The sequence below is a fragment of the Corapipo altera genome, unplaced genomic scaffold, assembly GCF_003945725.1.
Source record: "Corapipo altera isolate COAL_440 unplaced genomic scaffold, ASM394572v1 49, whole genome shotgun sequence".
Classification (NCBI taxonomy): Eukaryota; Metazoa; Chordata; class Aves; order Passeriformes; family Pipridae; genus Corapipo; species Corapipo altera.
The window spans coordinates 6763665-6789458 of record NW_020884879.1 but is presented as its reverse complement, the minus strand read 5'-3'; the positions used below and the strand labels follow the sequence as shown (position 1 = coordinate 6789458).

Sequence of the window (25794 nt, the reverse complement as noted above, 5' to 3'; positions counted from 1 at the left end):
CTTGTTTGAAAAAGACAAGTTTACATTCGGGTTTTTTTCCTTCCCAATGCTGTAAGAAGTTCAGACAGCTGGCTAGGAAAAAAAAATTGGCCACTTGCTATGTCTCTCTATTATAGTATTAACTCTTAAGTAATAAAACAAACCATCAAGAATTAAGAAAATAAGCAACGACTCGCAAAATTCAGACTTTTGTGTTTTTTAGAAGAATTTTGCATAGTAAAGGAAACCCTGTTAAGGGTTACCCTTGTTTTCTTCATCCATGTGCAAGTTTCATGGCATTCAAGCTGCTAAAATCCTTTCTTCCCATCAACTTAACTAGTCACCGAAACTGGAAGAGGGGGAGTGATTGTTTATATCCTCTTCTGTAAACCTTTCAGCCTTCCTGAAAATGTGGTGTTACATGTGAAACCCTGTCCTCATCTCCAGGGCTTCACCCTCCTCCCTTCATGTGTGTGTTCGACTTGCCTCAGCAAAATGAAGATTTGTTGCCCCTTGAAGGTCACCTTCCCCTGAGAAGAAGGAGCAGTTTGGAAGGCAAGATCAATGGTTTTGGTTTATTATCAGTTCACTACTCAAATTAAATTGTAACACAACCACAAATCTTAATCTCAGGCTAACAAGAAGCAGATATCTTGTATTAGACTACAAATGCTAGAGAATAATATGTTTCTGCATTTAAGGTAAAGAACTGCTTTGATGATAATTGCCAGGCAAAAACAAACAACAGAAGGTAAGATGTATAGTAAGTAAAATTTTGGACGTTACAAAAGGAATCTACATGAGCTTGCTTCAAATATTACTTGTGTCCCCTCCTATAGATAGGAAGGTCGTCTGAACATAACTCAGAAAAATACTATTTTTTCTTCTGCATCATGCAATCCTCATATAACCAGCAGATGTTGACAGGAAAAAGGTTTGGGTTTTTGTTTTGGGTTTGGTTTTCTTTTTCCTCTCTCTCTTTCAGCTGGACAGATCACCTCTTAGCTCAAACAGGAAACTTCCTAGGGAAGTTGCAGCACTGCATACACAAAAAAAGCTTGCAAATGGTCTACAAGCCCATGCACAGAGTACTCTCAAACCATTAGCTTGGCTGACTGGAGACATGCTGTTATGCAGACTGCACCTCAGCCTCCCTTTTACATCTTGTGAAGAAAAAATTTTGGATTTGTGGCAAAGAGCCTGACATCTGCCTCTGTTAGAACTAAACCACAGCAAGCATCCAACCAACACAGAGTAGCACGGACAAACTTTGCTCTTATCTCCCTTCAGGCCTCTGTCTGGTATCTTTAGCTTGATTTACAGAAGTGGAATTACCAACCACCTTGCAGAAACGCATATCCTTAGTGAGTGCCTATCCCAACACAGGGAAAAGCTGCCGAATGCAATTTTGACCCAAAATTGTCAAAATCAGAGTAAGTGCGAGGATTTCTTCTACCCTGCAGAATGAATTGGCCAAAAGTGAGACCCCGTGCACTGTACAAAAACCAGAAAGTACGTGCTGAAAGGAGGTGCTCTCTTCTGGGCCATGATTCATTCCAGTGACCAAGAGCCAGCCAAACCACAATGGTTACTTACAGAAAGGGGTCAGGGAGCTAAAAGACAGGAATTTTTAAAAACTAAAGCCAAAACCTAGGGGTTTTTGGATAATATGAAGATTGATATAAGCTAAAAGTAAGCAACAGCAAAATAAAGGCATAAAATTCTGTGACATGAAATGTCTAATGGGGTGAATAGCCCACACTTCTGAAACATTTTTCCTTAAATTTCAAATGTAAGAAGGACTTCAAACTGATAGCATTTGAAATTGCTCCCCTTTGCTTTAGCAATGAACTCCTGGTCTGCATGTCCATGGGATATCCAAAATGATGTGACAGCTCTCCCGGCAACTAAGGTACTTCAATCCTCCACATTAATCTTCGGGCTTCTTTAGTAACTCAAATGAGTTTGCAATTTGAGAAGTTCATTCCTCTCAGAAAGAGTCCTGGAAACAATGCAGTTTAGAAATATTACTGGGCAAAACAGAGGGGAAACAAAATTTGAGAAGAATCTCAGATTAGTGAGACACCCTTAACTTGAACCTAAAGTGATGAAAGCTAAAAGTGGTATTCCTTTGCTGTGCTGACACTTCACATTCCAGACTAGAAGCAATTAGAAGGTTATCTAGTTACATTACTAAAATTTCAACCATTCCAACTAATGTCCTCCAAACCAAACACCAATTTTATTTTGGTGACACAAAACAATATGGCCATTCTAAGAATAAAACTACGAAAAACAAACTTTGTCCTAGATGGAAAACTATCCCCAAAATATTATCACAGCTATTTTAATGGTTATTTTATAATCCTAATAATTGGAGCAAGGACTGAGAATTGGAAGTGAAATTTAGGCTGTGAAGTTGAAGTGTATTCCTAAATTATGGCACGTCCAGTATTTTTCAGAAATTTTAGCAAATGTTTACAGGGTAAACGAAACAGTAGTTTGTCCTAAAGACTTCTAACTGGCCCAAGTTCTCGTACATTTTCAGTATGATGGCAAAAGGCATATCCAGGAAATAGTTCATCTTCTGCCAAAACTAAGTCATCTCACAGACGCTCATCAGAATTTTTTAAATGTACTTAAGAATAGACCAAGGTATTTTCCCATAGCCTTTTTCTCATAAAATGCTAACGAATTCTGACTCATTTTCTGAAAGAAAGAAGAATAATCAAAGAAAGGAATTCAGCCAGAGGCAGATGTTTAGCATGGAATATTTCAGCCTAGAAGTTAGTCTGACAAAATGGTGAGCAGCCAAACACAAGGTTTTGTAATGACGCATGTGAAACTAGGACAAAAAGAATATTAGCATATTAGCAGTGTTGCAGGTCTGTTACGATAGAGAACATTTAAAATTTTCATTTTATTAAAACAACAAACCTCATCATTGCTGGGCTTCGCGAATGAAGATTTGGGAAAGGTCTCTATCCACATTTGTTACAAGCACACTGGTGGCTGAAAAGGCGAATACGAGATAGACATGTCCGATTGCAAAAGGCACAGCAGAAAGACTCCTTAGGTGGCATATTCTGCAAGGCATGAATCTTTCTGTGTTGTCTTTTCTCCTCAAGGGTGATCCTGCGTGCATTCTCAAAGGTATCAGCAGTGTTACAGATGGTGTGTCTCCAGATCTCCCAGTTGGAGGTCAGAGTAGACCAGCTATGTTGATCAATATGGCCAAGGCTGAGATGTTGTTTTAGGGAGTCCTTGTATCTCCTCTTTGGGGCTCCTCTCATGCGACAAACCTATTCAATATCTATTTCTGTTCCATATTTCAGAAGCAGCAAGAGGATGTCTTCATACCCACATAAAAATGATAAAAAATCTCCTATCCATTAGTAACTCCGGTGGAGGTGTAATCAATGCAGAAGGTTTCACTAGTTTTAAGTGAGCATACTTGTATAATTTTCAACATAGCATTTCTGAAAAGAGTTGGCTAAAGACATTTCTGATTCCCTGATAGCACTTTTTAGTGAGTGTTCAAATACTGGTGAAATTCCAAAAGACTGGAAGGATGACAATATTGTGCTACTATTGAGGTAGGGCAAACAAAGTGGCTTACAGTAACTGGAGACCAGCTAGCCTGTCATCAGATGTAGGCAAAGTGACTGGAAAAGTAAGTAAGGAATTAAGGTCATAAATACAATGTGCTACTCCACATGGGTGGCATTTTGAACACATAGCACGCAAATGGCCACAGGATGGAAGCCCTCCAAGCCTCCAGTGAGAAACTGTGAGACTAGCCCACAATTTGGGTGTGACTTTAAACTGTACAACCTTCTTAAGAAAATCTGACTATTTTCACTGCGAGTAATGCACCCTTTAAGTGGAATGCAAAAAAGAAAATTCAGAGAACTAATTTTGTGAATTACAGTTAGAGTTTTTTATTAGTGGAGAATTATAAATGAGTAATAGCAGTTCCAGCAGGATTTGGAAGTAAATGCTCATGCTAATAAATGGTTTCATCAATGATATAAAAACAAGTTAAAAAACTGTAAGAAACTATGTGGATACTAAAAATTCAAGCAAATTCATGACTAAAAGAGGACAGGCTTGAGATACACAATGATTTGAACTCTGTGGTTAGCTGGGCATACTCAAATGAAGCCGACCTGGATATAGCAAATACTTCACTGTGTTCAGGCAGAAGAAACAGAAAGAGTAGCTGGGGAGTGGGAAACAGGATCTCAGAAAACAACAGCTATAGAAGTTATAAAATCGTACTGGACAGTCAATTCAACATGAAGTCCCAGCACCACGCTCTGACCAAAGCCAAACCAGACCCAAACACTTATCACAGGCCTTGAACCTTCAGGAGGCTCAGAAGTGAGCTGGATATTAATGAGACTAAAACTGGAAGAATACATACAGAGTAGCTCACCTTGTTCTTAAGACCATGCTGAAAAGTTTTAGAGGGTGCAGTAAAGAGCCATGCAAATCACTTGAACACTGATAAAAATGTTTTAGAGACCCTTAAAGAGCTCAGTCTATTTAGTTTATGAAAATTGTGAGGCAGTGTGTTTTTGCTATGCAAGTGCCAGAAAGGGAAAATATGTTCTTTACTCCTTATAGTCAAATACTTTGATGACTGAGACATTAGAAACCACCATATTTAGCAGAAATGCAATATTAGCTCAGAAGACAATCAAGAGAGCATTAAACTCAAGTCAGGCAAAACCCACAAAGATTATAAACTTCACTGTTACCCCTATGTAGGCCATATATACACATGTAAGTATATATACACATGTAAGTATACATACACATGTAAGTATATACACTTTATATATGTAAGTATATACTTTCACAGTAGTATTGTATAATGCTTCTTACCTGAGGGGATATTTGCATCTGAAATACACTGGTGCCTCCAAAAGCTAATGGCAGATCTTTCTCTGTTCTGCAGCCGACATAACCTCTCAGCTAGCCCACCCCTGCAGAGAATAAAGGAATGCTCAATTTTGCCAGGAATCAGTATTTGGTTTTGCCAAATGACAAGCCATAGGACAGATATATATGTATATACATATATTTATGCTTTGACCCTTAGAGACAGAATCACGTACTAAAATTACATTTTGCAGATTAGTTCTCCTAATTTTGATTTTCCAATGGATACATTCCCAATAAAACATACACTTAAGTCTATACACACAATAAAACATTTTCACTATCTGGGTGTCCAAAATTTTCATGGTTTTAGTCCTGTCTCCAATATAAGGATTGTAACAAAAGGCTCCCAACTTTTCTTTGCACTTAACATGGATCCTAGCAGGCACTGGAGACAACTGAGAATTCAAAACAAACCAGTGTAACCACTAGTTATAACAGGTCGGGTTTTCTTTTCCCTCACAGATTTGTTTGGATGTTGGCAAGGAGTGATCACAAAAATATTCTTTTACCCATACTTGACCCTATGATTCATTTCACAAGCTGGGTCAAGTGTGCAGTTTCAGTGGTCTGAACACTCTCCAAGATGAAATTAATTTAGCATTCCCAAGGTGAGGAGCAGAGGAGTGGCATCTAGCACAAATACACTTAAGGTAACACTAAAGCAACTCCTACTCCTGGATCCAAAGCCAGAAGACATAATCTCTCATTTTAAGAACAAAAAGATATATGTGTTAGAAGCTGTCTTTGGGCTACTACAAAGAGCTCTGGACTACTGTGGGAGTGTCTGAACACTTTTCTTTGGCTTCAAAGAAGTTATTTGCGTAAAAACCTACTTCATTCTTTCCTTGTAGTGTAAGTTTTTCCAGAAGTACTACTGAATTTATCAATAAAGGTTTCTACTAAGGTGAAACGTGTCCTTGGGTTAAACTCGTTTAGGAATCAACAGAGATAACACACAACCACCTTATGACTATTTGTGCACATGAATAGAATTTTTTAGTTCAGAAAAAAAGACAAATAGTTTGGTAAAGCTCACATTGCACATGTGAAACTGGGAAGACACACCTGTGGAAACCAAGAAGAAGCAAAAAAGGCTAAGCAGGACTTCAAGTAAGCTGTAAAAAAATCTCTCTTTGGTTACCAGTTACTAAGTAATTTCACCCACAGACAAATCGACACATTATATGAAAAGTAGTTAGCACTCTCAGCTGAATTTTAATGAACAACTATATCCTTTGCAAAATTGTAACTATCACAAGAATTATTAGAGGCATGGCTAAACATCTTCGTAGTAAAGATCATAGAACGAACACAAGAGCCACATTTGACCCAGAATAATCTACAGAAGTTTTGTAGTTTACATCACTGCATCTCCTCTATGGCTGCTGTAAGGCAGAGAGGAGAGAAACTCCGACTCTTTCAGAGGAGGAAAAAAATCCCCAAACCCCCAAAATAAAGAACGCACACTTAACAAGCTATAAACCCTGCTATAATAAGGAGGAAAACAAACAAACATATTTAGGAAATCTGGGCTTAAATGAAGTTCCAGGTGAGCCTGACAACCTTGCTTAATCCTGGTTTCAAGATGGACTTTAAGGCACAGGGGTAACTAATACAGATATGTGCAATGAAAACTTTGGTACCAAGAGCAACACAGCCAAGCACAGAACTTCATACAGGAAAACATACTCTGCTGATAACACTGTGCTCATCTATGTTTCCCCCAAAACTTGAGCACTGAGGTGTTACCACACCACAATATTTGTCCGCAAGACAGTTCTGGAAACTCTAAGCTATCCACCAAGTTTCTCTTCTCACCATGGAACTATTCTCAGATAGAGTTGCAATTCAGCTTGGCTGCGTGCTCTACACAAGCCATGCTGAAACTCAGCTAGGCTCAGAAATGCAGCAGTAAAATGCATTTTGAGATTGCTTGTTTAAAAGTCTTGCATGCATGAGTCTGCAACTGAACTCCATGGTTGGGACTGTAGCAATACACCATACAGCTAGCAGCTCAAAAACTTGTTTTGCTGAAAGAAGACTGTCCTAAACCCCTACTCCATTCCCTCCACAGACAACAGTCACAGAAATGTATTTTCTTAGTTCAAATAATGCCAGAAAGCCTTAAGGTACCTTCAGAAGAGCACAGCTATTATTGGCTTACAGCCTAATTTCCCCCTTTTCCCCAAACAGAGCTATGGTTGTGTCCAGTCAATACATTCCTACTCTTCTGCAAGCTGATCACTTTTCTAACTATGGCAGGAATGTCCTGTAGCACGAAGAAAAGCAAGTTTCAGGTTTTGTGGCTACTGCACACATCACTATTCCTGTTTCAGGCCTGATATGCCTACTAGGAGGGTCTCACTGACATTCAAAGCTCCGTAACTAATTTGCTAACCATGTCTGTATTAGGATAACAGTCATCACAATGGTCCACGAAAAGTAAAACTGTGACTTTCCTTAGCAGCCCTCTGTGCTAAGAAAATAGACTGTTATTTATTAATCATTCCAAATGCAGTTAAAAATAGTTTAAACTGAAAATATCATAAAGCATTTTGCATATTCTTGGTTGCAGAACACAAAATATAACCATGAATGCATTTATGAGAGGTTCTCATCTGGTCATTCTAAGTGTTTTTATAATGTCTGTTTCATACCTTGTGAAATTGGAAAACAATTCAAGGACATGCCATGCACAAAAGGAATTTCTATGGCAAGAGCAAGAGTTAGAACTTTATGGTTTGTTTCTTTTAAAGAAGTAGAAACAAAGGAGTTTAAACACCGCCACAAACCCAGGAGGATTAATCCCCTTTTTAGCTCAAACACATAAAACAAAGAAAAAGGTGCTTTTTGTTACATAATCTATCAGATTTGATGACAACAGCATTTGAAAACTACTAATTCCTTCTCATACAGCACAGGTGTCCACATTATTAAAAACATTTGTGCATATGCTGTGAGATACTGTGAACTATACAGTCAGAGTCACTCCAGGATATGTGGATAAGAGGTAAACCAACATTTGGTGTTTGTATTTATATATATATATATATATATATTTGACAAATATGTTTTGATTACTAATGTATGATTTCTGTAATCAAGGAAACCAACAAACTATTGAAATAACAAAAACTGTAATTTCAGATGCATACTTTACTGACCAGCTCTTCAAACTTGCTCCCAAAATGCTTTAATGTGAGCAAATTGAACACATCTGGTGAATTGTTAATGCAAAGGCTGTTCAGTGAAGCCAAACTGCTCAGATACTATCTCCACTGCCCACAACCTTTTTATTTTTAATCACAAAACTTTCAGTACAACTATTTTGTCCCTTTAATTCCCTGAAGGCAGACAGATTTAACAAGCAGCAATTCAAGTGCTATTTCCATACTAAATCTGAGCTTGTTGAAAAACTGTATTTAAAACAACACATTGCCATTACTGCCCATGTCCAACAATATTCACATGAAGGACAGCTCTGAGGACCATAAAAAAGCTCAGCATCCTGCACAAATGCTCTCTTTCTGGTAGTTGCCCCTTCCCACAAACTTTAACAGCAAGACTGAAGAGTTTTATGCTACTATGTGACAACCATCACCAAAAGGTAACACTGAGCCTGATCTGTGACTCTCAGGCTGCTGGTCCCTATCTCCCAAGTCCAATGGGGCTAATGGAAAACAAACAAACAAAAAACCCACCAAAAACCAAAACAACAAAAACAACAACAAAGGAAAAAAGAAAGAACACTAGTGAGCATGCTGTGTTTTAAAAAGTAATTTTCAGTCTTTCTGAAGTGTTGGAGATGTCTCTGTGTTTATTTTTTAAGGTTTTTATTCAGCAGGGCACTTACCAAAAATAACCTCACGTTCATCCAAATTTACTCCTTTCCAGACTTCACTTGAATTTAAGAACAGTGAACACTTAAGCATGTCATTACTGAGTTGTCTTCTCAATACACTATATGCAGGACTCCATATAATTAAAAAAACTAAAGGTTGTGCAAATATATATCCCCATCTCAGGACTAGGCAACTTCCCTCCTCTCTTTTCAAAGAAAATACAGATCTTCACTCCTACTTCCATGTTAACCAGTGAAACACCTGACTTCTGCCACACTCAGCTGTCCCTTTCCACTCCACCAGGTACTTGCTAAAGAGCAAAAAACGACCACTAAGCATGCTGGCATTTGGGTTGTCCACACTGCAAACCCATCAGCCAGTTTACAACTTGCAAAATAATAAGCAACACTGAATGCTGACAGTCACTAAAGTGCTACTTTAGTGTACATAACAGCACGGGTACATATGAAAGATGTGATTAAAACATGTCGGCCACACAAGAACAAGTCTCTACTGAGGCCCACCTCCTCTCCAGCACAGAAGAGAAGCTGTTGACTTCACGAGGCAACAAGGGATCAGAAAGAGTAATTTTAGCTTTACAGATCAGCCTCATTCAAGTTCTGACTTGACAATAGATTCATCAACTTTCACCTTAGATGAACCACCATTGCCATGATCTCTGGCATTATTCTGTACCAGATGCTGCACTGGTTGCTACATTTCAATGCTCTCATCTATTGCACCCATCCAGAGAGGGTTTTTTTATACATCAATCAAAACAACAAGGCAGACATACTGAAAGTCTCTTCTAGAGCCTTAAGAATTCAAGGATTTAAGAGCTCAATAAGCCAAAAGTCTTTTTAAGTCTGGGTAGTCTCTCACCACTCTTCTTGAAATTGTTCCACAAAGTAGGTCACCTCCACAAAACATACATGGAACAAAGATACCATTGTTGTGATTCCCCATAGCACAGTGAGAGACAGGTATCTTTTAGCAACTGCATTAGACAGAACTGACCATCTAGAGAATTAACAGCGTCTTCAGCTGTAAATTCCATCCAGCATATACCTGAGACATCCTCAACACTACCTTTAACAATTCAACATTTGCCAGAAGTGCCTGGACGTTATACCACAATTACTCTTGCAAATTAAAATTAGTTCTTTGTCACAGACACCAAAGCCTCATCATTCTTGTGTAGTGGGATTTGGTTTCCAGGTTCTAGTTGCCTCAGATAGTGCAGAGGAAGAGATGTAAGATGGATTATAGACATAACTGCTGAGAACAGGGTGGGTGAACACTTTCTACATCGCACATGGCCTCTGGTGAAAGATTTCAAGCAAAACTGTATAGGTAGTTGATTTTCCCATGCCTCTACTTAGCCAAGTTATCTCACAGAAAATATTTAAAATAACTTAGGAAAATCTTTGTAAATAGGTAATCTTCTGGGGCTTTCTCCTTTCATAGTTTTCAAAGCATTGATCTCCCCTTCTTACCAGCCACTGAAAAAAAACCAACCACAGCTGAAAAGTTTCCCATATCTCTCTGGTTCTTCAGATTCCTTAAAAGAAAAAAATTATTTCAGATTGTCCTATCTCTCTTACAGCAGAGGCTCTAAGCAGAAGTAAGATGATTTAATAAGAGTCTTCCCAGAAATAAGTTATCCCTACAAGATAAGGGAAGAGCCTTCCCTTCAGTTCTGAAGGTTTTGGCTTGCCTGAGCAGAGGTCCTGCATAGAAAAGCGAGCACCATGGTTACACAAACCAAAGGCACCAAAATTGCTTCTCTCTGATGGGGAAAAATGTACTCTGCTAAACCATTCCAATCAATAAGATACATGACACATCAACTGTAGAAGTCTGTCATCTTAAGGAAAGTAGGTTGGTTGTTTTTTCTACTAAACATGGTGCTTTTTCCCCCTATTAACACCAAACACCTGGCCAGAAACCATCCACACTTTTTAAAAAAGAAAACACACTTTAACTTTCCCTACATGCAAAATAATTTTACTGTGTACACTGCCAGTGATTACAAGTGGTGCATCTGTTGTGCATCCATGATATTCTTCATTTATATTCTCCTAACCCAAAAAGAAATTTACTAGCAAGGAAAACTTAATCCAATAGTTAAAATTAGCATAAGAACATGACCATCTAAAGGGATAGTCTGTTGCTATTAAACCCTCATGCTACTTGTGGATGCATGTAAGAACGCACAGTCCCTATTTTAGAGTAAAAGCCTGCTTTATTTGTGCCAGCTCCCTCTTCCCTTGGCAATTTCCTTTATTTTCAAGACTTTAGTTGGCCTCATGTGACAACTGGGTTTCATTTTACTGCACATAGTATCGGGACATTCTGTAATTTTCTCCTTTTTTGATAACACAAGTTAATTTTAGCAGATCAGATCTGTAAGTGGTCTGCATACAAGTAGATATAAGATAATTAAACAGAATTTCCCAAGATTTTATCTTACTCTTAAACTAAAAATAGCCACTCAAGTATTTAAAAAAACTCAAATAAGTTAAAGCATCTATCCTTCGCAACTAAAAGCTCTTGCAATATGATACGTTTAGAAGCAGAGTTAACATTATATAACTTAAGATACCTATTTCCTACACCAAACCTCAGACTTTTTTTTTCTGATGGAAACAAAATCTTACTGGAAAAAGCAAACAATGCATAAAACCTTTAAGAAAGGTTTGCTTGCAGACAAGAAAAGCTGAGTGCACGCATTTTAAGTTTTCTTCTTTATAAATACTGAATTAACCCAGTTATTTACTTAACCTATGTAACAAATGCTGAGATTTGCAATACTCAATTTCTCCATTCTTTCACAAGGGCACTTTGAAAGACTTGGAACTAAAGCAGTTTAGACATTTCACCCCGTAGCATTAACATGAATTCCAAATCTAAAAAGAGGAGCGTCCTGAAAATTTATTTGCAATATATATTCTCTCCCTTCAGGTTTGCAAATCACTTGCATAATTTTCCCACAAAGTGCTGACTCAAGCTGAGAAACTGAAACTTTGTATGGTATAAAAGAGCAGAAACATCTAAACCCAACACCCCTTGACCTGATCATCAAGGCAATTCATCTCAGTATCAAGTACCACTAGTATCAAGTATTAATTACCAACTCAGTAGCTTACAGGTGCAGTACAAGGAAAATTACACTGCTCCCACATCCATCAACAATTTTATTTAAATAAAGGAAGGCAGCTACACAAGATAGCATATAATACCAGTGTTTAAGGTGAGGATGTCCCAGAGCAGTGGCATTGATGGCTGCGAATGAGAGATGATATACTTTGCCTCTGGTATGACAAAGTGGCACCTCCTACAGCACCAGCCTGGCACCAATGCCCCTGAAGGGCAAACAACACCATATAGACTACCTGCTCTCCCCTAGGAACCATGGGTAGAAAGAAGAATAATCTTAACATAGAACACTTTTGAAAACAAAAACTAACATTACAAGGGACACGTAAAGACATACAAGAATTTGGCAATAAACATGGGGGGAGAGGAATTGCTTCTGTCATAACTTTCTTGCCTTCAGACACCAATCACTTCCCAAAACCTCACTTAATTCCTAACAGAAGAGGACTGCAATATGCCCCTTTGAATCCGGCTCATCATAAGCAACATCGGATATTGTGCATGTTCATTTGGGGACGTAGATGGGCTTCCCATTTTATTTACACTCAAATATATTGAATTTACACTGAAATTTCTAACACTAGGTTCAATAAAATTTATTTTAATCATCCATAATTAGCTTACTTCTGCAGATTTCTGTTGATTTGGTTACATCTTAATTTTTGTAGTGTATGACAATTGTATCTGTAATAGACTCAAACAAACAGTACTCTTTCCTCCCAGCCAAACAATTACCCATTTCCATTTTAGCACGAGGAGGATTCCAGGGGGACAGGACAGTAGAAAGGAACTCATTTGAACGTTTCCACAGACTGTTATGGCTCTTTTTTTTGCGTTTTTTTGTTTGGTTTTGCTTGTGGTTTGACTGTGATATTAGGGGGTTTTCTTTGAGGTTGCATAGAAGAACATAGCCACTGAGGTAACAGAGGCATAGCTGAAATCAGGTAATGCAAATATAAGTGTAGATTGCAGCATGCCTAAAAATTTTGGACAGGACTGTTATACGTGGTATAAGATTTTTACACAAAATATTAGCTAAAATTTTTTGAAAATATTATCTTTACTTTTGAAGATAGCTTTACTCACGTCAAACAGCAAAGAGAAGAAAATTAAAATATTTTCTATTTTCTTTAAAGGGGAAACAAAACAGTAGGAAGCCTACTCTACCTACATCAGGACTTGTCCATGAAATAACCATATTCAATACTCTCTGGATTTGGAGTGAAACCTATTGTACAGAGGAATTCGCATTGGAAGATGGCAGCTCTGTCACCTTCACCAATCTGTGCTTCCCTAGGCACCAGCCTGGAAAAAGAGAGCTCAGCTAAGTAGAGACTCTCAGCTCTCTTCCACCTACAGTGCAGATCCAAATGGTCTGTCCGAGTGGGAGCCTGTGGGCCATCCAGCTTGCAGGATGATTTCCCTGCTCATTGCTTTTTCTGCTGTGGCCTCGATCTGCAGCACAGATAGGAAGGAAGAAGAAATGACGAGCCAACAACTGCTTTGTAACTTTCACCTTTTTAACTAGAAAGAGGGAATTGTCACCTCATCAATCAGAAGCTACAAACCTTTCCCTGAACTGGCACTAAAAACCCGAGTTTTCCTATTGAGGATGCAAACTCTTATATCCACTGTTATCACACCAATGAAAATGTTCTGTCAACAGTAAAAGGAAGGATGGGAGAGACAGGTGGAATTAATGCCCTGAACAGGAAGAGTGAAAAGATGACAATTACCTAGATGAGCAAAATAACTAGATAAACAACACTCATAACTGAGGAATTTCCTGCCTGCTACCCTGTTCCTAAAAGAGCCCGAAGTGGAACCACAGGATGGAAGGTAAAAAACCCTGCAAGCTCTGCTCCTCTGGCCACTCTGGACAGATTACATTCTGTATCATTGTGGTTGCTTTTGTTGGCTTCTTTGTTTTTAAAGCAATTTATTCTCTTATACACTTGTTTCAGAGTATCTTTGCTGTAAAACATTTTTTACGCTAAGATTGTTTATAGGAGAGGTCATCAAATGAAGCTGAAACCCAAAAAACCACAAACCCACTAAGGGTAACAGTTCCTGAACTGCTGAAAGCTGGAAAAGCACCTGGGGAAAATACCACTGTACATTTGTCCTGTTCTTACTACCTTCACACGCACTTGCTTTTGGCCACTAAAAGGCATTTTTTGGGGTTACAGCTTTGGTCTGACCTAGTACAGCTGTGTCTGTATGTTTCTAAAGTAACAAGAAAGCTTGATTGCACAAGCAAAGCACTTTAAGTATAGAGATCCTCAGTAATTAGGACAAACCTGTTTCCTCAGTCAGCATTTTGAAATAGTCAAGAATATTTTAGAGAAAAATAAGGTATGTGTATTAACTAAAGTGAAGATTTACTTTTTAAGTAATTGATTGATTGATTACTGTACATAGAATCGCCTGTAAAAGAAAAAACAACCACATTGTTAAATGTACAATAGGAATTTATAGCAGCAACATTTGTAATTGTAGTCTCCACAGCTGGAGTATATTTTCACATATACCATTTAACACAACTTTCATTAATTCAATATAGGAAGTGACCATTTCTGCACTGTAATTAGCTAGAATATCAGGCTTCCACTTCTTAATCCCATGCTCTTTTCTTTCAGCATTTAGATATCTTTTTAATTTATTTAATTTAGTCTCAGAGATTTAAATTTCAGATTAAGAATACATCCTTCCTTTGCCTAAATACCATTCTGTCCTACACTATTCAGAATTATTGCTCATCCACCCCTCTCCCAGAGTATATTGGATAATTTTGCACTGACAAATCTGGAGAGGACAAAAAACCCCCCCCAAAAACCAGAGGTACAGCATTTTTGCAGACTATCTGAAAAGGCACAAAGCACTGTAAGGATTAGAAGTTAAGACAGAAGTATGTCCACTCACACATCTGCAAGGCGGTGTGTAAAGCATTATTAAAAGCGCAAAAACCATATCAATTTGTACACAGGAATTCGAGATTGAGAGCTTTCACCACAGATTTTAAAACTGAACTTAGCTCTTTCTCGCCTTTTTTGCTTGTTTACTAACGACATTCTTTATAACTTTTTTGAATCTGCACCTCTAAAACGTTTATCCTTGAAACACATTCCTACACTTCTGTAAGTATTATTTTACTTACAACTAAAAAAAAAAAAAAAGGAATTCCTCAAGGTGGATGGTTCATTTACCTCAGTAGCTTCCTCTTTTTGGCAGACTCGGAGGGGCCTCTGGAGGCCTTGCCTGCCTGCTTCCCAGGGGTGCGGAGAAGGGCCTGCGCAGACCTCAGCCACTCGCTGGCTGGTCGTGCTGTAACATCCCCCGTGTCTGCTCCCAACCTCGGCTGTAACCCCTTAGTGGATCCCAGAGTAGTGGTCGCCAGGCTCGTTTCTCCTTCTCCCGCGCTGTCATTATCGGATGAGTACTCAGATATTTCTGTCGAAGTCGCCTAAACAGATAAAAATATAAACCTATTTAAATAGAATGCTAATGAGATACTACAGCTTTATGTAGGCAGTTTTATGTTCCCTAGTAATCCATAAATGGAACGCCAATTTATTAATGTAACTTGGACAACTCCTCTGTAAATGCGGAGTGTTCTTTTGTCAGTCAGCATGAGCTCCTAAATATAAGACTGTCTCTTGAGGGTCAACTGAAATGAGTAATGTTTAGGTTTTTTAAATAACTAGATCTGGAGAATTAAGCCAATGCTTACCTCTATCAGGAAAAGTTTCCAGAGGGGTGTCAGGATAAAGCAAGTTTTGAGGAAAGCAGAGAGAGGCTAATAAGTGACAGGGATTGTGACTGGCAGGAAAGCTGAGAGAAAGGGAGCTTTCACATTGGGATTCAAGTAAGCAGGAAGGTCAGCTTCCATAGTCTGAATGGAGGGAAGAAACACATGCCTGTATTGAGAGCTTGTAGCTGGCAACAAGTATGTAACCTTTTATTAAAACATGATTTTGACCACTAAAGCAGGTCTTCAGGAAGGTTTCAGAAGTTGAGCATAAGCTGTCAGGCTGTATCAAGGTAGCTCCAAGGAGGATCAATCACTGGTCAGGAGTAAGGGCTGTGAACCAGCAGGGCTGGAGTTCAGACCCACAGAACCTTGCTGGAGCTCTTCTCCCAGAAACTCACAGGACACTCTGAACTCATCCCCCTGAGGGAGGGATGAGAGGAGAGGATGAGGAGGCCGAAAAAACAACTGCAAAGAGACATGGAAGGCTGAGGAGAGGGCTGGGTGGGAAAATTCACCTGTTTTGGCTCAGCTTGTTTTACCCTCCTCTAGGACTCCTGCAGAAGCAGGGCAAGGCTGCTGGGTTCCCACCCTAAGGTGAGCTCTGTGCAGCTGTTATGTACATTATGCTCTCTTGACCCAGTATTTGTTTGAGTATTAAGCAAAAAATACTTGAAAAGTGCCATTTTACCTAATACAGACAAAATTATCTAAACTACTGAAACAGGCAGAAGACAAAGAAACATGAGCTGGGCTCAGTCTTCAGGAGCTAGTTGAAAAAAACCCAAACTAACACTGTCTGCAAGTTCTGGTAGGGTGACCAGTCCCATCACTGCAACCACCAGCACTAGCCTAGCTCAAGGAGGCTTGCCCAAAACTGCTCTGTGGACAAGGCAAGTTAAGCACCTCAGACAGCTGGAAGAACCAAAACTCAATATAAAATATTAAGTTCACCTTATCTGTGGGAAACTGGAAGACTCCAAAGACTGACTTTGCTCCAGATCATGCTGCCTCAGTCACAGAACACTGGAAAAATTTAAGCCTGTTCCTCTTGGTCAAATGCATTAAGCAGTGCTTCATACAGGTTGTCTGACAACTGGCTCAGATAAAGACTTTATAGGTAAAAGAGGGAAGGGAGGGAAATCACTGCATTCACTAATGCTGTTCTATGTTATTCATGAGTGTAATCATCTGAAAACAGCGTTTTTCGACCGTGCACAAAAATAAGTTCGGCTCTTGCCAGTTCTCTAATACATTCTTCACGTCAATGCCAAGACACTGTGCTAATGTTCCGAGAGCTTACCTAAGTATTCTGGAAATTGGAAGGACCTTTTAAAGTTATCCAGAGAAGTAGAATAGCTAAAAGAATGTAATTAATATCAATCTGTTTTAAACACAACACAGTCAACATTTGTCCCTTGGCAACAATATTTCTCTAAAAACAAACTCCTTCCACACTGGAAATGAGCCAGAAATAAAAGGTTTCAAACACTATGAAAGCAGTAAGCAAGCACTTCATTCTTAAAACACCATTCCAATGCACTCTCTTGCTTTAGGAATGCTTTAATTTTGCTCAAATAGCTACAATATCCACTGCACCTAAAAAAAGGATGCAAACCTGAAGTTCTCTGAGCAAGTAAAATGCAAATGAGGAAAGCCCTTGGGATATGATTCAAGTTAAGCGCATGTTTTAATCCCACTGACTGCTGTAAGAGTTAAGAAGCTTTCCTAGCTAAAGATTGTCTAATAAATCATTTAATTCTTCTGTTAATATTTATTACTGTATACTTGTTTAGACTGGACTTCCCCAAGGAAACCATACTTTGGGGTTTTTGTTTTGTTTGCTTGTTAGAGGATTTTTATTGCTGCTGTTTTTTTAATTCATGAGTTGGAACTTTTTCTTAAAAGAGGAAACTATAAAAATGGAGAAGGAAAACAAAGAACAAAAACTCATCCTTCCAATTTCGTACACTATTTAACTGTAGCCACCATCAGAATTATAGTCTAAAAAGGAAAATATTTTCAAAACATGCAAACATGAAAGTATCCAGTAAATGAGCTGGCAAGTCTACCTCCATTATGGTGGGGAATAGCTGGCAAAATAATAATTTAATTTCTTTGATTCACTTTAAAACAATCCTTAGTAAACAGTGAAGACATTGGGGTTTTTTTAATCAATATCTTAAACATCATGAAGACAAATTTTCAAGAGTTGTTTGTTGTGGGGTTTTTTTGTTGTTGTTGTTGTTTTGTTTTTAATTAAATAATATTCCCAGTAATATCATTAGTTTCTGAAGAGCACCATTGCTAAGCACAGAGAATTATCAAATTAAAAGTAGGTGATTTTTCCACATGGCTTATTATTTTGAAATATAGTGATTTTTAATTACAGTGGCTGAAGATACAATGGTACTCACTATACAGACGCTCAGTTTCCCCCACCCAATCCCTTCCTCTGACCCTTGATTCCAGTGTAATCATGGTATTAAACTGTTCGCTAAGATATACCTGTGTTTTCCAATGATGGCCTTACCCTGACACTCGCTTTTATATCATGCTAACCACTTGTCCATGTCCAGGGGATGATTTAAAAAAAAAATCAGGGGTTGGCCTCAATCTCTGCCACAAAACCAATAAACATGCTTCATTTTGTTCAATTTTTAAAATAAATCAATTTTCTCTGTGACTGGTTTAATTTGAAAGCTCTAAACACTCCCCTTTTATGGCTCTTCCTTTTAAGGAAAAATGACTTAAGTATAAATGCACAGACTACTCATGTTTTTTCTGTTAAGATTTGACTACAGGAAATCAGAGAAATCGCTGATTACTTTATCTGAGCATCCAGGACCCTATATTGTAAGGATAAGCATGTTTAAATCAAAATGCATCAAAGAGCTCTCAAGATGAATTGATTTATGATGCATTTTTGACAGCACTCACAGGCTAATGTAGAGGATGGTACAATATAAAAATAGAAACCAGAATGAGAAACAGCAAATATCCTTCCCCCCTCGACTAAGCAGCTAAGATTGCTACAGAATATATGATTACTTGTGTCAATTCATTAAGGAGAAAAAAAAAAAATCACAAAAAAACCCAGCCACAGAGACAGTAAAATCCTGGCCCAAATTGTTCAACAGCAAAACTCTTGACTTCAGTGAAATGAAGATGGTATTCCATAAGCATGTAGATTTTGCATGCATGCAGCAAAGAAGATACCATGCTGTTACTTCTGTGACCAAGTATTCCCTCCCTCATCCTCAAGAGATTTGCTTCAGCTGTCTCTTCAGCAGTAACTTTGCAATCTGCACAGTGTTTGCCTCTAAAAAGTCTGAAAAAGTTACTTTTTCACTTCAATTCTGGTGGAAGAAAGAAATATCTGTATTTGATCAGTTTAACAAGAACTTGATATTTCTTATCAATAAAATAGCACAGTAAGCTAAAACAAAAAGCGTTCCATTTCTATTTGATGTTTCCAGCTTCAGCATAGAAAGCAGAACTGTACAAAACTTTTTGTACAAAAATCAATCCTATTAAAATAAATAACAAATCTGTATTTTTTTAAAAAAGGCTCTCATACAGTGATTGCTAATTAGAGGCAAAATGATGAGCAGTTACAAGAGTTTCTCATCCCCCTTGGCTCTCCTTTCAAGATACGTCACTCAGTGAAACTTTTCTGCAGAAAAATGTCAGTAAACACACCCTACATTTGTATTAACACTTTCATTTGTTCAGTCATGGTACATTCAGAAAATGTTGTAAATCTTTCCCAGCTGATATGAAGACACTTTGCAGATAAGATGCTCAATAAAAGCTCACAGATATTCAGACAAGTTCATCAGCTAAAACAAAGATGCTTCAGCATGCTGCAGTATGTCTGAATCTCCTCTTAGAGACAAAAAAATGGATATCAAATTCTGTGTAGATGATGATACAACTTTTTGCAGATGGAGGTCACTTAGTCTGTAATTTCCTTCCCTAAAAATAATAATTTCTTCCCTCCTATTATCTTGCTACAGCCTAGCTCAAATAGCAAAAGAACTAATAGGGTTTCTCAGAGCACCCTTAGGAAACCAGGCTTTCTCAAGGTCACAGAGCCAAGTTGTGTCAGAAATAGAAATAGTATTTCAGAGTTTTAGTCTGTGATCACTGTACATACAAAGACAAATTAATCTTGTGGCATCTCCTTTCCTACTTGTTCACTCACGTATCTTTGCTTCTGACTCTGGAATTTTTTTCTATTATCTCCTGCCTGTTTTCTCATGTACTGTCTTTTTGTCTTTTGTGAGAAAATTCAGAATTAATTTGCATTTCCCCTAACTGCCTTCTCATGACTAGTCTCAAGATGGGTGAAAGCTGACTGACATTAACACACACACGGAGTAAATTCAGGCAACTATCCTACTGTCTCTCCTTTTATACAGCTTTCCCTTACAATAAGCAATGCTGCATTTGCACTCCAGGTACTCTTTGCTGTCCTGCATGCAATGGGATTCAAATGCAGCAAACTTCTACCCCAGGGTGCTGGTTATAGCTTGCAAGGAGATTTGGTATGTTGCATGGTAGTCTCCAAAAAACAAAGTGAGCAGAAAAGCCACTGGATTTGCTTTAATGAATATTCACAAGCATAAATCACCAGTGCAGTGTGTCAAAGGCCTAGCCTATGCTAATGAATGCTCGAAGCTAACTCCACCAGAAGCTGGCTTGCAGGATTATAGGGAGTAGGGTAAAGGTAAAAGAAATGAAGTTTCCCCTTAATTAATCAACACAAAATTAATTCAAACATTGTGTGCACAGATAGTACAGGATATTATTCAGCTCTATAAAGATAATTAAAGATACAAAAGATTTAAAGCTTGTAGTTCTCTTCAGAGCTTTGTGTTTCCTGAAGCTTTAACTGGAGCACTGAAGTCTATGCCAAATATTTTCCTAGTATCTTGAGAAATAATTTGGTTCTTGGTAAGCTAGCTACTTTCACTCTAGAGAGATAAATTTCAGATATTCCCTCATACAAGAAACTTCATATTGAAGTGCAGAGCTAGGCGTGTGCCGCTCTGTGGGTGACACCAAGCTTTATTCTCACAGAATAACCACAGGAACAGCACGCAAAACGTGCAAGATTAGGTAGCAGTGCGTGGGCAGAGATAATCGTATGACAAAAACGAACAACAATGAAAGACATAAATCACTAGTAAGATATTTTTGGACTTGCAAGCCCAAACTGACACAGCAGATTAACTGAAATTTTGTATCTAGAACAACCACCCAGTGTTATTACAGAGACAGCATATATTTAAAATGGATCTCAGATAATGTCTGGTTGTTTAGCCAAGTACAGGATTCCTCCTCAGCACACCAGACCATCTGATCTGTCCTAAATATTTATCAGTGGTGTTGGTTCAGCGCACTAGGAAATAGTGCTCCACACACACATTAACATTTTGTGGCTGCCATTACAGGAAACAGAGCCGTGTGCTATTCAAGGGCACCAGAACAGCCACCTCAAGCACTTTCCTGGGACTCTTCAAGGGCAACTACCACTGAGCTGACAAAAGGTTTGCTTCTTTCTCCCTCCTTGGCCACCGCCAAACTTCAGCATCATCTCCCTTCACACAGACATGGGAATTAATTCTTTCTGTCTCCCAGCTACCACCACCCCTGGGCTGGAACACGGTAGTTATTAGCACACAAAATCATTTATGCCAAGTAGCAAAGAAGAATGCTGGAATATGGAGGAGAAGTGTAGGCAGCAAGACTGTAATTATTCAAAGCAGAAATTGGTCACAGACTGCACCCTCATCTCCTCTTAATGGTGTTTTGAGACCTTTAAACAAGTGGTTAGGGCTTCTCTTCTATGACTAATCAAAAAGGATTCATTGCATCCAGCAGCCCAGAGCTTCCTATCGTAAAGGAAATTGATTCATGATTATCTCTGGAGGAAGCAGGCCAGCTACTAAACCTTAAGCACCACTGCTTACATTGCTGGGCTTCCCTTTGAAGAGCTCCTGGGGAAGCCTTACCCATGCTTGATCCCATTTATTCTGCAAGCTCTGTCAAAAATACAGCTGCATTAGCTACTGTCTTAAAAGGTTATCCCAGAAGTAGGATTCAATCCAAAGGAAAAATATCTATAGCTGTTATCAAAAGAAAAGCAGATGGGGCAGAGATGCTGTCATGGACTGAAGGAGTTGAAAAGGCTTTCATGGACTTCTGCAGAAAATAATGGAATGATATGGCTGCTGTTAAGTTCAACAGCCAGTTATCCGATGCTGGGCTTCCTGCACCAGTTCTGAAACCAAGAAAAGGTGTGGAGGGTGACAGGGACAGGAAAACTCCCTCTTCCATTTCAAAGAGTGAGGAAGTTGAAGCACAGTACACAAGCCCACAAAATGGTGGTTTATATCACACATGAAATAATTATTAACAAAATAAATAACTTGTATCATCATTTATCATCTCCAATATCTTGTTTAGATCATACTGCCTTGAAGTGGAAAACGAGGTGACAATTAGGATTACATGCAGTATGTTTGGCTGTGCGTTCTTTTTTGTAAAGGGAGAGGTGCATGTTTTGGTTTCATTTGAGTTCTCACACAAAATCACATATACACCACTGGCAGGCAGTATCCTGCATGCAGCACTAATCATCGCAGAAAACAAGAACAGAAAGAAATAATATTAAAATAAGATTTTGCACATACACACAAAAATCAACATGAAAATCTGATCTTTGACAGAAAAACTTTGGGAGAAGAGTGATTGAAATTACAACTAAACAGACTTTTTATAGATCTAATGAAAAGATGGTATTTACTGACTTTTTTTTTTTTTTTAAAGCCAGGCAAAGAACACACAAGTGGTAAGAAAGATGAAATCAAAGCCGTAACTTCTAATCCCAAGCAGAAACCTCATCTTTCACAAGACAAACAGGTTAAGCAGGCTATACCTCTGGAGATAGATCCACAAGCTGTTCCAGCCTGCCTCTCCCAGAACAGGTTGTTCTGAGGCATGGATCAGCCGACCGAAACAGGTGAGGCTCTCTTCTCAGCCCAAGCCTTTTTATAAAAAATAAGTCCATAAAGCAAGGAGCACTGTTTATTGCTAAGCATACTCTGTAGATGTAGAATTTAAATAGTGATTCTGAAGGTAAGAGTCAACAAAGCAGCTGTCTGCTGGGCACAAGGGCAGGAAGGAATTGTAGGGGACAGAGAACTCTTAAGGTGCAAAATGGGCACAAAGCAGGAGTTTACCCAACATCAGTTAAGGGACACTGATTTGTACAGTATGGAGCATAATGCAAACCCTGCGGCAATCTTGACATCTGTAGCATTTGTGCTGCATCTGTACCTCTTAAAAGAAACATTTTAGTAGTTTAATGAGCTTTAGCATTAAGAAATCAATCTTTTGCTTTTTCTGCTTTGTCTAATGGGTTTTTTTTCTATCATACAAGAACACCTTCATTTTCTTTGGGAGTTAAAGACAATTTGGACCAATTTATGCATACTGTTAGCCAACGTTATGTTCAAGTGAATTACCATAACCCTTGCTCTCCATTCCCTTCTTAAGAAAAAGAGGGGAAGGGGGAGATGCCACTTCACGTGTTGCATCTTGCAAACTATTTAGGGACAGAACCAGGTCTCCTCTCATGCAACTGCATATTATCCCACGCAGTTGAGCTCTCATCTTGATAAAGATCCTCCAGATGACAGAGACACAGGTTTTCAAATATAAATACCTGTCTCTGATAGGGCATGCAGATAATTACATCATTTTGCACAGAAGCCTCAACATTATACAGTGAAGTTTGGGTACACAGGAAAATTGCATCAGGTTATAATACCACTTAAACAGGGTTTCGTTCCTGACACAGAAATAGTTACTTTCATGTTTCCAAGGAACAGATGTTATCGCATGGTTTGATAACCTACTTTCACATTCTTTGTTTATACTTATTCACTTAGTTTCATTTATTAAAGTTAGTGGATCCAGGCCATGAAACCTCAGTTTTATTGTCTCTGGTTTAGGTGATGCTATGGTAATCATCCAGGTTAAAGCCTGTATGTAACAAGAGGACTCAACTGAAAGGCATGATTAAAAGCCAAATTATTATTTATGAACTAAATACTAAAGCACCTAGACTAAACACCTGCAGGATTCAGTAGCAACTGTTAAAGGAGGAAATACATGTCCATCTTCAAGCAACTCTTTATTTTAACTTACAATGGGAGGCAATATCTTTTAACAGACAGATATAACTGTGGGAAAACAGACAAGCTTTTGGCACTAAGCCCTTCCATAGGTCTCATAAGTTTGGTTTTTTTTCTCCAAACAGATAATTTGATCTAAATACATTAAATCTTTCCTTATAAAATTGCTTATCTTTTTTATACTTAGCCTATACAGTTAAGAATAACCATCCTGGCAAGCTTTTTAAGAAGTTCTTTCTAAAAAAGAAAATGCCTCTCATGATAATGTCACTGTGTAGACAGATCAGGGAACAGTAAAGGACTTTAAAATATCTTTCATATTATGTATTCTCTTTCAAAAAGTAGATGATAACTGCAAGCATGTTATTTTTGAGATTAAAGGAAGCAATTCCAGAATAATCAACTAAATGAGATTGCACAAAGATATTCACTGAAGCACAAATTATACACACCGATTTCTCATCTTTGGTTGATCTGCTGCAGTTTCCTGTGAAAACCTTTAGAAAAGCACTTATCATAAAAGGAAAAAAAAAAGAAAATGAGAGAATGGAAACACAAGTGGCACAGTGTTGTATAACACACAAATGCAATACAAGCATAATTTCTGCAATAACGCTCAGCACTTAGTGGAAAATTTTTTTGTTAATAATTTCTACAGGGGTATAAAGAAACATCTTGAAATTGAGATTCTGCGATTCAAGCTCCAGCAGTGCCAGTGTTCACAGCTATAGCACAGGCAGTTTAAGGAGACACCAGGCTGCTGGGCAGCACAGCACATTACATTCATTTTCTTCTACTCCCACTCACTCCACATTCTTCTCACTTGACTGTGCTCCCCTTTGCCCCATTTGTTGCTTCACAGCTCCAGCAGAACTGCCCCCAAAGCCTAAAATAGTCACTTCATTTCTTCCCTTCTCCTCATTTCACACTTATTTCAACCCCTTCCCTCCTCTCCAGAAGTCCTTCCACAGTCTAACTTTTCTAGATCATTGTTTTGTGGTTTTGCACTGTTAAAACTATTTTAAACAGCAAACATTTCAGGGCAGGAATGTCTTACCATGTCAGAAATACTGTGTTAGTGATGACAACATGTGCATGCATACTAAAGCACCAATTTCACCTAAATTGATTTCTAACATTGATGAGAGCACCTATATGCAGAGTAAAGAAACAGAAGACCCATTTAATTGCTTTTCCAAGTAAGCCAAAGAACACAGAACAAGAAAACTACTTTAAAAAAATACATTAAATTTACTCGGCTAAAGTTAACTCTGTTTGGATAAAGAACAAAGGAAAAGAAGCCCAACACTAAGTTTACAGATTTTCTTTCTGATCACGTGCCTAAACTTTGGAAGAACAGAAGGAAAATAAAGTAACCATCAATCGGGTAAGGCATTGTAATTGAAAATTGTAATGCTGCTGCCAACACACATTTTGTAGAGATTCAGAAGTGCTAACTGCTGTAATACTGTCTTAAGTTTGACACTAGCTGCACTGATTGTTCACAGTACATTAAAAGATTTCAAAGTAAAGACTTTAAATTAAAATTTCTTTGAGATCTGGATTAGAATAAAAACACATGTATGCTGTAACATAGGTGTGTTACATTACACACAGTGACACGACTGCCATAATTTGGGTATAACATGCATTACAGGACACATGGAGACAATCACAGATATTTAAAGCTTTTATCAGTTAAGAAGCATACCACATAAACCTATCAGGAAAACACATTTGAAATGTCCCAGTAAGGCAGTAATCAAATACAATCTTTACACAACTAAACTCAATGGACTTTAAGTTTCTAAGAACTGGCTAGCAACTGACACGGGGAACCTGTGAAGAAAGGAGCCCTGAAATACAAACATCAGTAATTTGTACTAAGCAATTCCTTATAAGGATTATA

The 25794-nt window shown here is 38.2% G+C and overlaps 1 protein-coding gene across 3 annotated transcripts in view; it reads right to left on the bottom strand.

The window, feature by feature from the left end:
* Positions 1-25794, bottom strand: part of SPIDR (scaffold protein involved in DNA repair) — a 200107-nt gene that overhangs the window by 130670 nt on the left and 43643 nt on the right. For all 3 annotated transcript variants that reach the window (XM_027638539.1, XM_027638540.1, XM_027638541.1), the window contains exons 6-7: positions 15137-15393; positions 4870-4970 (exon numbers count right to left, since the gene is read on the bottom strand). In XM_027638539.1, the coding sequence (XP_027494340.1) occupies positions 4870-4970; positions 15137-15393 (358 nt within the window). The remainder of the gene's footprint in view (positions 1-4869; positions 4971-15136; positions 15394-25794) is intronic.